The sequence below is a fragment of the Falco rusticolus genome, chromosome 8 (assembly GCF_015220075.1).
Source record: "Falco rusticolus isolate bFalRus1 chromosome 8, bFalRus1.pri, whole genome shotgun sequence".
Taxonomy (NCBI): Eukaryota; Metazoa; Chordata; class Aves; order Falconiformes; family Falconidae; genus Falco; species Falco rusticolus.
Window position 1 is genome coordinate 41374841 of NC_051194.1, and position 15858 is coordinate 41390698.

General features: G+C 37.3%; 1 protein-coding gene across 1 annotated transcript in view; it reads right to left on the minus strand.

The window, feature by feature from the left end:
• KCNH7 (potassium voltage-gated channel subfamily H member 7) overlaps positions 1-15858 on the minus strand; it is a 236540-nt gene that overhangs the window by 18271 nt on the left and 202411 nt on the right. Inside the window, exons 10-12 of the mRNA XM_037398689.1 lie at positions 14523-14775; positions 10858-11063; positions 8093-8192 (exon numbers count right to left, since the gene is read on the minus strand). Coding sequence (XP_037254586.1) covers positions 8093-8192; positions 10858-11063; positions 14523-14775 — 559 coding nt within the window. The remainder of the gene's footprint in view (positions 1-8092; positions 8193-10857; positions 11064-14522; positions 14776-15858) is intronic.

Consider the following 15858-nt stretch of genomic DNA (forward strand, 5'->3'; position numbering starts at 1 on the left):
GGGAAGAAATGGGGTTGTCCTGAGGGCAAAGAAATATAGCTATGACAGGGACTCACAGAAATACTGCATAAAATCCAGCTTGGTGGAATGGTCACCAGAGATCAAACAAATTTCTTTTGTGTGCCATTGTCAGCCTGTATTGCTGAAGTTTTCCGTTATTCGGACAGTGGCAGCCAGCGTGATCTAGGCATATTTTCTCAATAACATATTAGTCTGCTGTAAACAGTATTGGTGAAAGTGTCAGTAATATATTACATGTGGAGCAGCATTGTTTAATATTACTGTAATTTCATTAACTGGAATTTGTCATACTTAGGCTAGCTATGTAGCCTAGTGTTTCAGAAGGTAGCAAATATTTACTCCCTTTTTCAGCCATCCACTATAAAGTCTCATAATATGCCTAGAAAAATTCAATTTTGTGCAGGAAATGAGGTGAATGACTTCTTCACCCCTGAAGAAAGCAATTTATATCCCAAACTATTAAACAGATAATCCTTATCATTATGATCTGCATAACTATAGATCTGTTCAGCAGACATGACATCTTCCCTCTCCTTTAAAAAAACCTGCTATGTTATTTTACACTACACCAAGTATGTCCCTTGGTAAGGAGAAATGCACACTGTAACTTGGGAGGAGGGATGGTTGATTGCTCAAAAGGTCTGCAGATCTTCAGATCCCCAGCAAATATTTTGGTTCAACTGTTATTAGCTCTTTCTTAGTGATATTCACAAATATTCCTGCGGTGGTCAATCTGTCCTTCCTACACATGAACAAAATATTTGCTAGTCATCGTGACTGCTTGTTATCTGTTGTTTAATTGAAAAATATCAGTTACCTTGCCAGAGCGCAGAAAAATGCCTTATGTGCCCACCTGTGCACCACAGGCAGCAAATATTTGGAATGAAAAGTCAGTGACCAAGCATTTCAAATAGTATGTTATATATAACACCACAAAAAGGGTCGAAAAAGTGCAAAATCTCAAAGATGTAAAAAAATCAAAAGCTGTTTTTTCACTTAGTCATGTAAGAACAATATAATTGATACATAATATTTCTGTAATATAAAAAATTACTGGTAATATAAATTAACTGTAACATCAAAAATATATAACGAGGGGTGATTCCAGAGATGTCTACTCAAGTTTTATGCAGGCTAAACAGCTCTACGGAATGCCAATCAGGAACATTAAGATTATTAAACTGCTAATTAAAATGCTTCTAATTCTTTCTCCTTGCGGTTTGCTTCATACTTAGTTGAATGTGAGTGTTATGGAGTACATTGCTAAATATAAAGGAGTGTCTTCTGACAGACTGGGTAAAGAAGAATATCAAAAAGGAGGAATCTGTCTGCTTGTAAACATGAAAATAAAAAGCAACCCAGACGGTCATTCAGTAGATAACTGTTGCTATGGTGAAGATACATCTTTTGGCCATATTTTTCATGTATCTAAGAATAAAAGAAAAAAGTTAAAGTAATTTTTATTCCTTTAAGATATATTGCTATATCAATGAAATCCACAGGCAAGATGCCTGACAGCTTTATTCCTGTTGCCATCCTTTCTTTGACTTGGGTCTTTTAGATTTGATCTCTTAATGCAGTCTGCAATTAATATTGTTACTTGAAAATTACATTCATATAGGACCTTCCAATGACAGACTTGAGTGGATTTTTAATTCGTAAGTTCTATTAACTCTTAATTGCTTAATTTTAGTGAATTTAAAACCTTCAGAAAGAAAACTGTACTGATTTTCAAACAGTCTTATGGGAAGCAGTAAGAAGAACTAGTAGATTTATTTTTCATGGGAGAAGGATATGATCCCCACAATCTTTACAAACTCATAATGAGCAATAGTAAAATTCTGGACTTCATTTGGTATGTAACATTTAAAATGAGAGCTACTCCACCTTTGCTACCCGAAAATTTGAAGAGTGATTTTGGCTTTGTCTATAGAGATATTTAACCATTATGAAACATTAGAAAGTACTATAACTTAACATGAATTCATTTAAACAAAGCTAAGACATTTATGAATCTTGAATTTTAGTGCTTGAACTCTTGTCTCTCAGAATCAACCTGGCCTACACTTAGCCTCAGAGTCCTGACCCTGCATCGTGATGTCTGGATGTTCATCAAAACAGCCTCAACTCATGTCCTGACAAGGAACATGTCCCAGGAAAGGTCTTCTGAAAGTCCATTCCAGAAGATGAACAACTTGAACAAAACATTCTACCATTTTTCAGCTGAAGAGAAAATTGTCCGTTGTCAGGGCAGTCAGGAAAAACAATGTCTGTCTAGAACCTGATGCAGGAAGATTCCTGTTCCTAGGAAAAGTATGTTACTGGTTGTATTTTAGGGAAGTTAAAACATTTTCCCCTCTCTGTAGTAAAAAAGTTTTAAGTTCTTATTTTTCTGTGACTGTTTTTAATGATACAAGATTCCTTTAATTCCAATTTCATTCAGAATTTGGGAGGTTCTAAGTCATCACTGGGGAACCTAAAGTTACAAACTAGTCAAACTGCATTGTTAGAGCAAGTCCTGGTAATTTTGAGGAAAGGTTCCGGTAGGTTGGGTAGTGATGGTGGAGGAAATGAAGGAGTGACCTGTTTGAATTACTGTTCTGTCTCAGTGCTGCTTATGAGAGTTCGGTGAGTTAATGTGTCTTCTGCTGTGTTTCCTCTCTGAGCTGTGAAGGTTTGGATCATTCTGGAAATAGGGAACAGCAGAAGATGCTGAAACCTCCCCTTGCCAGCCTGGACTAAAGAGTGGGTAACTTTTCCGTAAGGATCCATGTTCCTTTTTTTTTTTAATGGAGTAAGAAAGAAGCTAGTTTTGAATAACTAAATTTGAGACATATTTTAAAAGCCAAGAATTTCAAAATTGAAGTGAATATGCAGTCCTTCATTTGTAATTATTTTATGCCATCTTCAGTACAATGACATAAGTTAGGGGTGGAGTGACAGACTTATCTCTGAGTTTTCTTTGCTCTGTCTGGCTTCGTATCAACTTTAATGCTAATCAGATAATAATGGAAGGACAAATCTTGATTTATACTTCAGGAAATAATACTATACTTAAAAACTCAGAAACAAAGAATTATAAACATGCATCTCAGAAGGGATTCAGGGAAAAGGCCAAAGTAGTTCTCCTATCACATTTAGAATTCTCCTATCTTTTACAAGGAATTCAGCTTTCACTGTAGTACTATTACTACTTTTTTTTTTTTCTTTTTTTTTTTTCTTTTTTTTTTTTTTTTTCCCAAAGGATAGCTATGTGTATGTGTGACTGCATACAACGTTTCAATCAGTTTTGGCCTCTGGAAACAGCCTCTCTAGGAGCAGCTTCTGGAAACAAGTCTCTTCTTTGGAAGCTCCCCGAGGGGGCTCCTACGCACTGAGGGGGCTCCTAGGCACTGTGTAACAGCAGTAACGATAATGATAATAGGAGCAGATGGAACATGGCAGTGATGGGCTCTCTGATGACCACGTACTTTCTCTTAGGGGTTTCATGCTGAAGGTTAAGATTTTGGAGACATGAGGTCTTGTTTCAGGCCATATGCTGCCTGCCAAGATATTAGTTGTTTGCTGGTCATTTAGCCACCTGACACTCTGGCTGAATATTAGAAACTCTTTTCTAATTAAGCCCAAGCAAACTTCATCAGCATAATATTAACAGTTTAACACAGTTAGGTAAGAGCTTCAAGTTTTGTCCAGACTCTTATCCTACTTTCTTGCTGGGGACACAGCACAGTGCTCAGCTGAGTTATCTATTTATAAAATAATTGTTTAAATAAAGCTGAGGGAAGGGGACAAGGATGGGAGAGAGCAGGGGCAGAGGGATGTTTCCCCATTCTCTCAGTACTGCTTCACCTTATACTTTTAGGCAGGAGAACCAGTTCCTGAAAGATTTCCTGTTCTTCTGTAATTGCCAGCCATGGCCCCTGGGTACCTTGTAATAAAGCTATGTTAATATGGTTTGGCTTCTTAGCCTGGATAGTAACGACAAGCACTCTATACTTAAGGTAGCTATACTAATCAAGATTCAATTAAAAGTTTATTAGAACTCTGGCTTCTGTGCTTGCTTTGAGAATAGATCAGTAGCTACTTTAGGAAAAGTCTGGTCAAAAAGCATGACCCTTCAAATTAAAATTAAGAACTATATAAGTTTACTTAGTTAACAATATCCTAAAAATGAAACACCGCAAAGCACATTTTGTATCCCACTTGATTGTTACAGTCTGTGTCAATCTGGGTTAGTGCATGCAATAATTGTGTAACAAGATTTCATAAGCACTTTATTTTGTGGCCTTTTAAAATCACATCCATGGAAATAAGAATTCATTGTTATGAATTCTGACAAACTGACATGAGAGCTGGAAAATGTTAAAGATTAAGTATCACTAGCTGCCTGAATCTCTGGTTATTAATTTAAAAATATAACTCCATTGGAGTTTTTATCATCTTCTAAGCCAGGGTCCACGTGATGATGTTATTGTTTTTGTATCACAGCTAAAAATGCAGAATAAAGATTTATTTCAGTGACATCATCATTACATTCCCAGTTATTATGTCCATGCTGGTTTATTTAGCCAGTATTTTATGAGCCTGGAAATGATGGAAAGATCCTATATACCCTGTCAAAAGAAGAAAGGGTGGCTATGATTTGGTTATGTAACAAATGCAGTTTTGGCCCAAAATCAATTTTTTCCTTGGAAAAGATTTTATACCTGATTGCTTCTAGGGCTTCAAGAAAATTATATGTGAGTACCCAGAACAGGTCCAGAACTTCAGCTATGGGTTACGTGAGTTAAATGCAAAGAAGATCTTTTAATGAGAATAATTGGACACAGGAACAGTCCCAAGAATGTTAAGGTTTAGAGCCAACATTAAAAAAAAGTTAAACAAGATACTAGCAAAAGTAATAACGCTTGAACTCCAGAAAAGACTTTTCAAAGCCTCAAGTTTTGAAGCTCTCAGTGAGCTTACTTATATTCTGCCTGTAACTTTTGTATTTTTCATGTGTATGGATTTCAGATGGATGTAATCAACTCTAGTGATGCCCCATTCACCATGGGATAATAGATCTGCACTCAGAACTAACAGAGCAGAAGAAACTTCTTGCTCATATGTATTTCCCTTGAAATTAGCTAACTTCCACAGAAATACTGGAGGAAAAGGAGAAATGGGCAAGAAAGGATTGTATTCTGAACTGCTGGAAGAGACAATTGAATGTAGATGCAGCAGCTCATTGTCCCTCATTTTTCAGCAGGAGACTAACTTGCCAGCCCAGCTGAAAGCTTTGTTTGGAGCCGCCAGGCAGGAATACTGCTTGCTTTAAGCAGTCATGGAATGTTTCTTGGCTGACTGTCAAGCATCTATGGCAACTGGCTACGGCTGCACCTGCCCCTGTGCAAGGTATATCATCCAGTATTCTCAAAGACTTGTGATGAATTTCTTTTGGGCGAGAGCAAGAATAAGCATCTACGTAGTGTGTGTGTGTGTTATTTTTTTGCAGGGGACCTCTTGTGGTATTGCAGTCCTTTCTGGAAACCAGAGAACCATCTGGTCCCTCAAGTAGCCTTGTACCCTTTAAAATCATATTATAGCAGATCCCAATGTAATAGCTAAGATCAGTTTTGTTGACACAGGTGAGAAATGGTGAAAATATGAATAGGTGGAGTGACAAGGTCTTGCATGGAATTGGAAAACTAGTGGTACTAACTGCAGATGCATAATGGAGAGCTGTGTTGATTTTGTTTAACCCCTGATAAAACTCGTGCAGGAAGAGTTACCATGGCAACAAGGTCCAAATCAGGCTAGCATGAACTAAAGGCTGAGATAACACAATCCCATTTTTAGCACTCCAAAAGGGAGAAAATCGCTGATGATCACACTAAAGATGGAAACAATATAATTTCAAGCTGCATAATATGCTAGTGGTTCAACAGCTGAAAGTAAAGAATGCCAGCAAGAAGGCCATTTCATGAGCAATTCCCACCTCTTAATAATTACAAATCAGTAAGAATTTAGAGACATTTAAAATATCAAAATATCAAAATATAGGAGTGAGAAAGCTGTGTGTGTCGATCCTGTTCAAAATGTAGTCCTGAAATCAAAATATGAAGGTTAAAACATTTTTTTTTTTTATCTGTGAGAATACAGCGACCAGAAATGCATTTGCCAGCTGTGTGTTCAGGAACTCTGTCTTTTCTACTCCAGTTCTTCTCAGGCACCCTGCAGGATCATCCCCAAATATTTATGATTATAGATTAATTATGCTGAATCAAAATATGATGCCACACCCCCTTGTAAGTAGTGTTGAAATCAATAGAATATTACTTTACAAGCCAGTAGTAACCTCTAGTGCTCTACAACCTCATGCAGGATGTAGGATGGGCCATAGAAAAGTGAATTGAAGGTCTGTGACTATGAGGTGTCTGTTGCGGCTATGGTGACATACAAAGAATCTGAACAGAGACCGGAGAGGGCCAGTAAGCCAGTGGGGCAAAAGTGTACTCAGTTCTCAGCAAAGGGCTCTTATGATTGCATCTTCTCTTCAGATGCACTTCCAATGTACTGCATTCTGTTTAACTTAGACATTACCACATACTATCCAGTCATTACCAAGACTAAGGAGCTTTTGTCAGTCTTGTCTCTTCTTCCCCAATGGTGCAAAGTCTTTTCTTTTCAAAGACAAAACTGTGGGAAATTATGTTCTTTCAAAAGTAATGCAAATAAATGTCTCCAACAGGATGTTCAGTGTAATCTACTGGGCAAGAACCATAAACACCTAGGGGGCTTGGTACCACATTGACACCTGACAAGCCTATTTGTAATTCTGAATTACATTCAATTACATTGAAATTCTGTAAATTTTTAGGTGGCAGCATATGTTTTTTCATAAGAAATAAGGTTATTCAGGCAAAGTGCCTCTGTCAACAGGTTCTTTGTAAAGAGCAGATTGAATATTTCATTGGGACATTTTCGTGACAGATTTGTTGTCAGTCTTGGCTTCCTGCCCTAAAGACGCTTCTTTGATCAAACAGCAATGTCATTGTTCTGAGTAGCCACACTCTGGATTAAAGTATTCCTTCATGGAGCGTTATGCCTCCTATGTAAGTTTAAAGTGTTCCCATTTATTATCAGCTACTCTGCAACCCTATAAATTGGTATTATGCTGTATTTAGGAGTGGTGTTTTACTGCGGAGTGTGAAAGACAGGCATACCAGAAGCATTAATTTGTCAGACAAACCACTGGACCATAAAACTGTGATGTTATTCAAGGAATTGTGCTTTCCCTACATAAAAATGAAAATCCTGTGAGTATCAGTTTAGCTGTCTTCATGACTGTTGCTGTCTGACCACAGGTACTATCTATATTCCTGGTATTTAGCAGTACTGAATACTGGTGACATAGTTTAATATTTCACTGAATTTTCCTTCATTAGGATTACTCCCCAAAGCCTCTAAGGTAAACATAAGCACAGAAAATGTTACCTGAACTGTTGCCAGGACAACCATTTACACATTACCACATGAATCAAAATCTCAGTACGATGAATCTACTGTGTCCAGAAAACAAAATATTTTTATTCTAGGGAGAAACACATCAAGCTCAACAAAGACCTTCGCTGAGAAAATAAAATCAATGCTGCTAATAAGGAACCCAATAGACTAGCTTCTCCAGACAGCTTAAAACATGGTGTCTCAGAAAACAGATATTGTTTAAGAGATAATATACATATATATACCAATGGCAATAAGGTAGCTTAGTGTTTGAACAGCTCTGCACTGATAGGTGTGAAGTCATGAAATGGTGAAACTCATATCCTCTAGTATCCTAGATCAATAATAATTGATCAATCATAACAACAACAACAATCATTAATAATAATGGACCACAATAATCCTAGATTACCTAGTATCCTCATAACCATTTAGGGGACAATGCACAGAGTGTTTTTGCTGCTCAGCTGTTCTCAAGAGCTGCTACAGTAACAGCCAACATGGGACCCTAATGTAGCCCACATTACAAAGTGAAATACCAATGAATAATGCAGTGCTGCCTAATGTAAGAAATGAAGTTAATTACCTTTCTCTATTTCGCTTTGAAAGGACAATTTCCGTCTTCGAAGTTTGCAGTTATCTCCATCTGTGTCATTAGTAGTTTGTGATCTTATTACGAGGTCAGACTTGATTAATGAAATATGAAACACAATGACAGATTAGTCCCATCTGAAGAAAGCAGGTTTTCAATAGATGATTGACTGTTAATCATGTTCAAGCTTTAAGAAAGGCAATATTACACAAGTCAGTCTGCATCAAGCTCTCCATGCCCAGCTAAAGGTATTGTTCAATGCTAACATTAAAAACTTCATGCAGATTGAGCAAACCCAAAAATGTCACAGCTTGATGATGAAACAAAAGTATCCTGATAAGAAGTTTACATAGAAAGACATGGGTTCATGTGTTATCAGCTTCCTGAACTTGCACAAATGTGGTTTAAGTGATCTTAGAGAAATAAATGAAAAAAAATATTAAATAACCTCTGGCACAGAATGCATAGTATTGCAAGAAGTAATGTGGTAACTGATTATAATTACATTTATATTTAACTACATGGTAATGGTTATAAAGGTTACATTTTACAACAATAAATATGACTGACTAACAACAGACACTTTACCCCTCATTATTTTATCTTTCTACACCCTCCCTTCCTCTCTATAGGATTCTGTTCATTCAGTTACTTATTTCCATACCAGAACAAAATGTTGTCTTTTTCTATCCATCTTACAGAAGATGGATGTGCTTTTTTTGCCGTAATAAATACATAATACATTTAACTTGTCTTTCTACTAATTTAAAACTGAGAAATTTACAAATAAGCAGATATAAAACCAGTTATGCTCTTGGTGTACATACCCATGGCACTGGCTTCAACCTACTTCCCTTCCCTGTGCTAGTGAGGTTTCCCATACCACTCAAGTAAGCAGTTTTGCATGTGGGAGAAGGGCAGAGGGAAAGAAGGAGGAAGTGTTTACGTTTTCTCTATTCCCTTCATTGTAAACCTGGTGGCTAAGGTGCTTCAGTGGTGGCTCACTGGTAGAGCAACTGCAGGAGGATAGAGGCACTTTTACATTAATAGGAGGACAGGAGCAGAAGTGGAGGCAGAAGCACATATTCAGATAAGAAATGTGGATCTGAGTGATGTTTTGAAGATCAGAATGTGCTCATCACTTCTTTTAGGGGATGATTTTCTGGAGTGCAATAGACAGTGGAAAGCAAGTGGAATTGCTAGAGAAAACTGATTTTGTAAGCTCAGAGGCATGGGAGAGCCTATCCTCCCTTCCCTGTCTCTGGGAAGTCTAGTGATTTTTTCTTAGTGGCTGGTACAGCAGTAACAAGTAACAACTGAAAAATTTCTAAGGAACATGAACAGTGAGGACTTGCTTTGTGTATTCTACGCCACCACACAGAAGATGGATATTTGTTTCAATTTTCTCAGATGTAAGGAAAAAATAATGATAAAACATTGATGATAATATAATTGCAGGAAATAACTGCTCAGACTAAAATCATTAATGTGAATTTAACCTCAAGGATTTTTTCAAATATGTGGACTTTCAGTTTTAAATTTATCACTAGACTATAAAGTCACTGTTTTGTATTTCACATGCAATTAATAATGATGACCTTTTCAATAAATACAAAAGAATGACTTTCAAAGTAAGGAATGTAATTGGTCTTTTATTTTCAGAATGCTCTTTTATTAAAAAAAAAGCTCAGTATAAAAGGAAGTGACATGTCTTGTCAGAATTTATATTTGTTTTAATTTGTTAAATTAAAGATCCACATGTGATTAGCAAAGATGTCCCTATGATTTACAGCCCCAAACTTAATTTTCTTTGTCTCCTTGTTTCTCAGAAGGGCGAATTATGCTAGTGCCTTCTCACGGAACCTCCATTTTTTCTTAAAAGTTTAGACAGAACCCACAGAACAGCACTATCTCAGAAATAATGAAATGTAAACTAGTCATTCTGTGGGCAGTGCAGTCCATGTCTGATGGCTAGTGCTGGTGTACGCCGCAGCTTTCCAGGGACAGCGTTAACCCCAGTAGCACCAGCTGGGCAATAGCCTTTCCCCTCTCCCCTTCTGGCTGAACCTCCCCTTTCTTTTCCAACTCAGACAGACCCGGGCAGTCTGAAATAAGGAAACGCTGGTAATTTTTCTGATTTCCTGAAGATGCAATGTGTGCAAAAGGGGACACTTAGGACAGTTGCTGGGGGAAAAAGAGACCAAGAAATCCCTGCAAATCTGAAGACTGAATGACATTTGAGAAGTCCCTTGTATGCTTTTAGTCTCCTCCAAGGTAGGGTACAAAATAAGAGAATTAGCAATTCGTGTTTGAAAGACAATTAAATATTTTCTATTGTTAGACACAGAATGAATCTGGATAAGCTGATTTGTCTTTATTTTATGGGTGTACAATTAAATTCAGTATCAAAAGTTCCCCTTGTGGTGACCCAGGCTACAGTCATCTGAAAAAAACATATTTTCCATGACTTTAACAAAACATCTGAAATCCCCCTGGCTGAAACTTTAATACTATTTAAATATAGAAGCAAATCCTGTTAGATTAACATCATCTGAATAATTTCATTGACTTCTGCTGAGTTAAACCGACTTCAGTAGGAGCAATCAGGTGAGTATATTTGTTAAAAATAGGATTTAGCCTCAGGCTTTTAGCTTTTAATTTTGCTAACCTTGTTTTTTCGATTGCTATTTTCAAGTTTTGTTACTGTGGGATTCAGATTCAGCCCAATAGTAAGGAAAAGAATCAGTTATTGCACATACCTTCGCAGTTTCATCTCTCAGATTAAAAGTCAGTTCTAGATTGGTGAGAAAGAGATCAGAAAATTCAGGATACATATCCAAAACTTCCAGTAGATCTTCTCGCTGGATCTTATGTAAGTCACAGTAAGTTAAAGCTCGCACATCGGCATTTGACTTCCCTGGTTTTGCATAAAGATGTACCATCTCTCCAAAAATATCATTTTTGCCTGCAGAAAAAAAAAATAGATGGATATTATTATTTTAAACATAAGCCATTGAATTGAATGATATATTTCTTTATGATAATGGTGTATAATATCACTATGTGATTTTACATGAAGTTTCACAATCAGATTACCATTGCACATGTTATTGTAAATCAAAAGTATTATTAATATTAATAGTAAAATTATGTAAGCCAATGAAGTTACATAAGCATAAAACAGAATTAAGTGAACAGAAAATCTAGTTTCATCACAGTTTTTCTTCAGTTCCATCAAAACAGCATGACTAGAGCAGTTTCCTTTGTCCTTTCTTGTAAAAATACATTTGCTGATTTAAATCCTGTTGTTATGATCATGAAGGTGTGATTTTTGTTGTTCACTGGAGTCCAGGAGCTGTCTGGCCTGGAATCTCATTTTGTAAGAATTGCATGAAGAAACAGAACATACTTTAAATATATTTTAGTAGAAAATGACTTAGCTTTTATATTTGCAGGGAGAATGCAAAACTTCCAAGATGCAGAACTTATTTTGAAGAAGCTGTTTAAATATAGCTGCCTCTGTTTTGATACTATTACAACTCTTTCCATCAATGTTGACACATTCGCAGTACCTGTTTTATAAAATTGTTATCTCTACTTAATTGCTTGTTTTCCCCAAATCTGCACCTAACCTTCACAAATGCAGAACAGCTGCAGCCAGAGACTGGTGAAAATAAGCTCCAAACCAGGGGCTGCAGGGCTTAGCTGTGAAATGGGGTTTGGTGGGGGAACTAGAAAAACACGTGTGGAAAAGAACAGTGGTCATAGCAACTGAGAAACGATAGACTTGTAAAAAAGAATACAGGGGTGATTTTGCCTCTGTTAAACATTTGTGGCTTTTGCATTAGGTTACTACAAGTATTTCTGATTTCTCCATTTTCTGAAAAGGAAGCTGAAAACTGAGTAAGCAAACAACTAAAAGATGCAAAAAATAATTTAAGGGCTGGTTTACAGTGAGAATCCTAAAGAACACTGTCTGTTTAGCTTATCAGTGGGAAGATTAAGAGGTAAGGTCATATTGCATATATCCTTATATAGAGAAAAAATTACTTGGTACTAAAAGCCTCTAGAATATGATAAGGAATGCATAGTAAGAATCAATAGAAAGAAACTGAAGCAAGATAATTTTATACTGGAAATAAAGTACATATCTTTAACAATAAAAATCATTAACTATGGAAATAAACTGCTAAGAAAAGTGATGACTTCTTCATCTCATTACGTCTTCAGACCAAAACCCTTTTCTTTCATCAAACACAGTTCATTAAGCACAACAGATGGTTAAAGGTATGAAATGTAACAGGCATCAGTGATGTAACAGAGGTTACCCCATATAATCTAATAGTCCTTCTGGCCTTAATGCTTATGAATGCAGAGCTCCTATTCAAGGCACATTAATACCTTCTCCACAACACAACTGTTGACACGATTACAGTATTATTGTATCTTGCCTGCAAAGCTCAGAGAGGTGGTAGATTCTATGAGGTCCACAGGCACTGTATTTCCTAAGAATCTGGCCCAGAATTGCTGTTGTCAGGTCAGTACTGATCAGACCTTACTCAGAAGCATCAGACAGTGCTTGATGAGTTGAGGAAAACTGGGGGACAAAACCAACATTTCTCAGAACTCTCTGATTTCTGTGATGAAGTTGCAATACTTGCTAAGGGTGGAAACTTCATCCATTGTAGATCTATCTGACTGAAGTCTTTTCAACCCCAGAGACAAAACTCTGAGTGTTTTCTATGTCAATCTCTGTGTGTAGGTTTTTCAGAAAGAGGAATTAAGTAAAAATGTTTTGCTAAGTATTGATATTCTTTATTAGGTGTCTGTGTGATTTAATTGCAGAGTAATTTTCATTTCTATCATCCTTTATTCTTTTTTAGCAGATTCTTCAAGCTACCACAGACTCACTAACGGGAGCCAGCTACCAGGCAGGCTCCTGCCTCATGGGTTGTGCAACAGATGTGGGCCCGCAAAGCAGTTGTGCCCAACTGTCTCTTTCTCTCTGTCTGGACCACCTTTCCCTGGAAGAGCAGGACTCCAGACTGTGGCACCTGGTGTGAGGAGCCGCGGGCTGGAAGAAATATAGAGATATCGTCCTGCAAATACCTGGGTTTCTGCTGCAAAAGACCAGTCTGCATCTTTGGTTCAGGAAGAAATTAATGAGTTCATAAATTTGTCAGCTTTTCTTGATTGTGAGTGCTACAGAAATTTGTGTTTTTGATGTAAGAGATGAAATCCTCGATGAACCACACTGTTCATAATCAGGGGAAGACACTCCACACAGGCAAGTAAAAATCTCAGTGTTATACTTGCATGGTCCCTACTTTTCTTGAGTCTAAAGCTGGCCCAGATGATGAGATGCAACAGCAAGAGGTGACAAATCATCATGGTAACATCATCTTAACCTGGGGAAGGATTTCTGTAGGCACACCTTTGTACCTCTGCTCATGTATCCAGCCTGCAAAGGACTAGCAGAATAATCAGTAACAGGTGGATTAATAGCAACATATGCTATCTGTCCACATTTTGCTCCAGCTGCTTTTCTGGCTGTAAGTTCCTACAGTGGATCATAAACATAAAGGAGAACATATGAATGATGTTACAGCTGGTGTACATTTCCATACACTAAAATCCTTACTCATCTATTCAATTATTCTTTGCATTCTTGTTACCTGATATTAAATTGGAGAAACAAAACGGTAGCTTGTTTAGGTAGGGTTTTAGTTATTTTACTTTAAAAATTGCTGTAGCTGATGCAGTCTTGTTAGTTCCACAGAAGAATCATCACCAGCTGCAGGTGAGCTCCCAGCTGGATTGAACATTGCTCTGAGCCATGTTCACTGGGAAAGAAAACAAGTAACTCCACATACTATGCAAACATGAACAAGTTATAAGAAATACAGAGGAAACGCTGGTGTTATTACACTTAAATATCAATCTAGATCAGTTTAATCTGTTATTCCCTTCCTTTTCTATATGTTCAGTGGGCAGAAGCAGACATTCCTGAAAACCTCTGGGAGACATTTCGAATGCCTAAAGTAGATACGTTTTTCTCTGGTTAGCATATAGGGCATCTGTGTGCCTCAGTACCCTCATACACTCTTCAAGAAAAGGGTGTCCTTGACTTTGGTTCTTGCAGCATAATAAGAACTGGAGTAATTGGATATCTGCTTTACCACTTTCCTAGGGATAAATCTGACTCACTGCTGCTCTTGTATTTTAGGTATCCGAGGACATGGGTTCTTTGTTTCCCATCAATTATTGCAATAATGTAGACTTTGCTCCTTAAACAAATATTTCTCTTCTTGCTTTTAAATAACAGTCAGCAAAATGTTAACAAATTTCCTTCCCCAGGAACAACAATGGATATTTCTTTTTTATCTCATGACTCTTTTAACATGCCTTGTAGTAATCTACTTACCAAGAATGGCTACAACAATGTCACTCTTAAGGATTTCAATGGAGCCTCTTGACACAAAGTAAAGAGCAGTGAGAACATCTCCACAGTGCACTAAAGTATCTCCAGGAGGTGCATGTGTTGTCTTAAATTTCATAGCCAAAGCTCGAAGACAGCCTTTGCTGGCCCCCCGGAAAGCTTTGCAATTCTGAAGCAAGTTTTGGTTGAGGTGCAGACAAATGTCAGCTTGTAAGCATTCTGGAAACCCCTTCAAGACCTGGAAATACAAGCATAAAGATTTAATGTGAATGTTATGAAAGTTGCTTTATATAATTTTTATGTTTTCTTCCTGGACGGAAAGAAAGAAGTGGCATAGAAATAGAGGTGGCCTTAAGAGCTGTCGGAGTACTGCAATTCAACAAGTGCATAGTGTAATCTACATTGTGAAGCTTATGCAATGTGAATACTAATGTATGTGGTGGTTACAAAATTAATTATTAAGATTTCTTTCATTTCAAGAAATGGTACCAAGGTATATGAATGAATATACTGCAGTAAAATAGCAAGGCAGGTAAGGGGAGAGTCTTGACCGAGTTTCACCTATTTGGACTAATATGTCTATTTCCTTCTTATCAATCATAAAAGTACCACATTTAATATAAAAGAAGTTTTTGCTGAAATAACCATGACATTTGTAAAATGAGAGCTTTCTGAACAAGATCAGATACTTTTCAAAAAGACAGCATTTTAATGGGATTTTCATGTTATTCTGCTTTATAAGTGTAGGACTTAGATTTTTATCAGAAAAAGCAACACATGCTACTGAAACAATGATGTTATGCAGATTTACATAGGCAGATGATTAGTTCAGCAAACCACAGGGCTAGTTGCTATGGTCCTTGCTCATTTCTTACTCAGAACAATGGGAGCTTGCCTGAAGTAGAACCATGGGATTCCTCTTGGGTACCATGGTAACATGTTAATTTTGTTTAGAAGAAGAAAAGTGAGCTACTTACAACATGGTCATTATGTGTGAGCTTTTCTAAATTGTTTAGGATCATATTATTTCTGATTCTTTTAGAATCTATAAATATTTCTGCTACTGGCTTCTATGGGAGTACTGCCCACCTTGTGACTCTGCCTGCTGTGTTAAGGAATGGGTGATATATTATTGTGCACCACCCTTTCTTCCCTTTAAATCAGGGGTCCTCAAACTACGGCCCGCGGACCAGATACAGCCCCCCAGGGTCCTCAATCCGGCCCCTGGTATTTATAGACCCCCCCACCCCCACCCCCGGCAGGGGTTGGGGGGGGAAATGAAGCAGCCGCAGATGACTGCCTGCCACTTCATCTGTGTGTC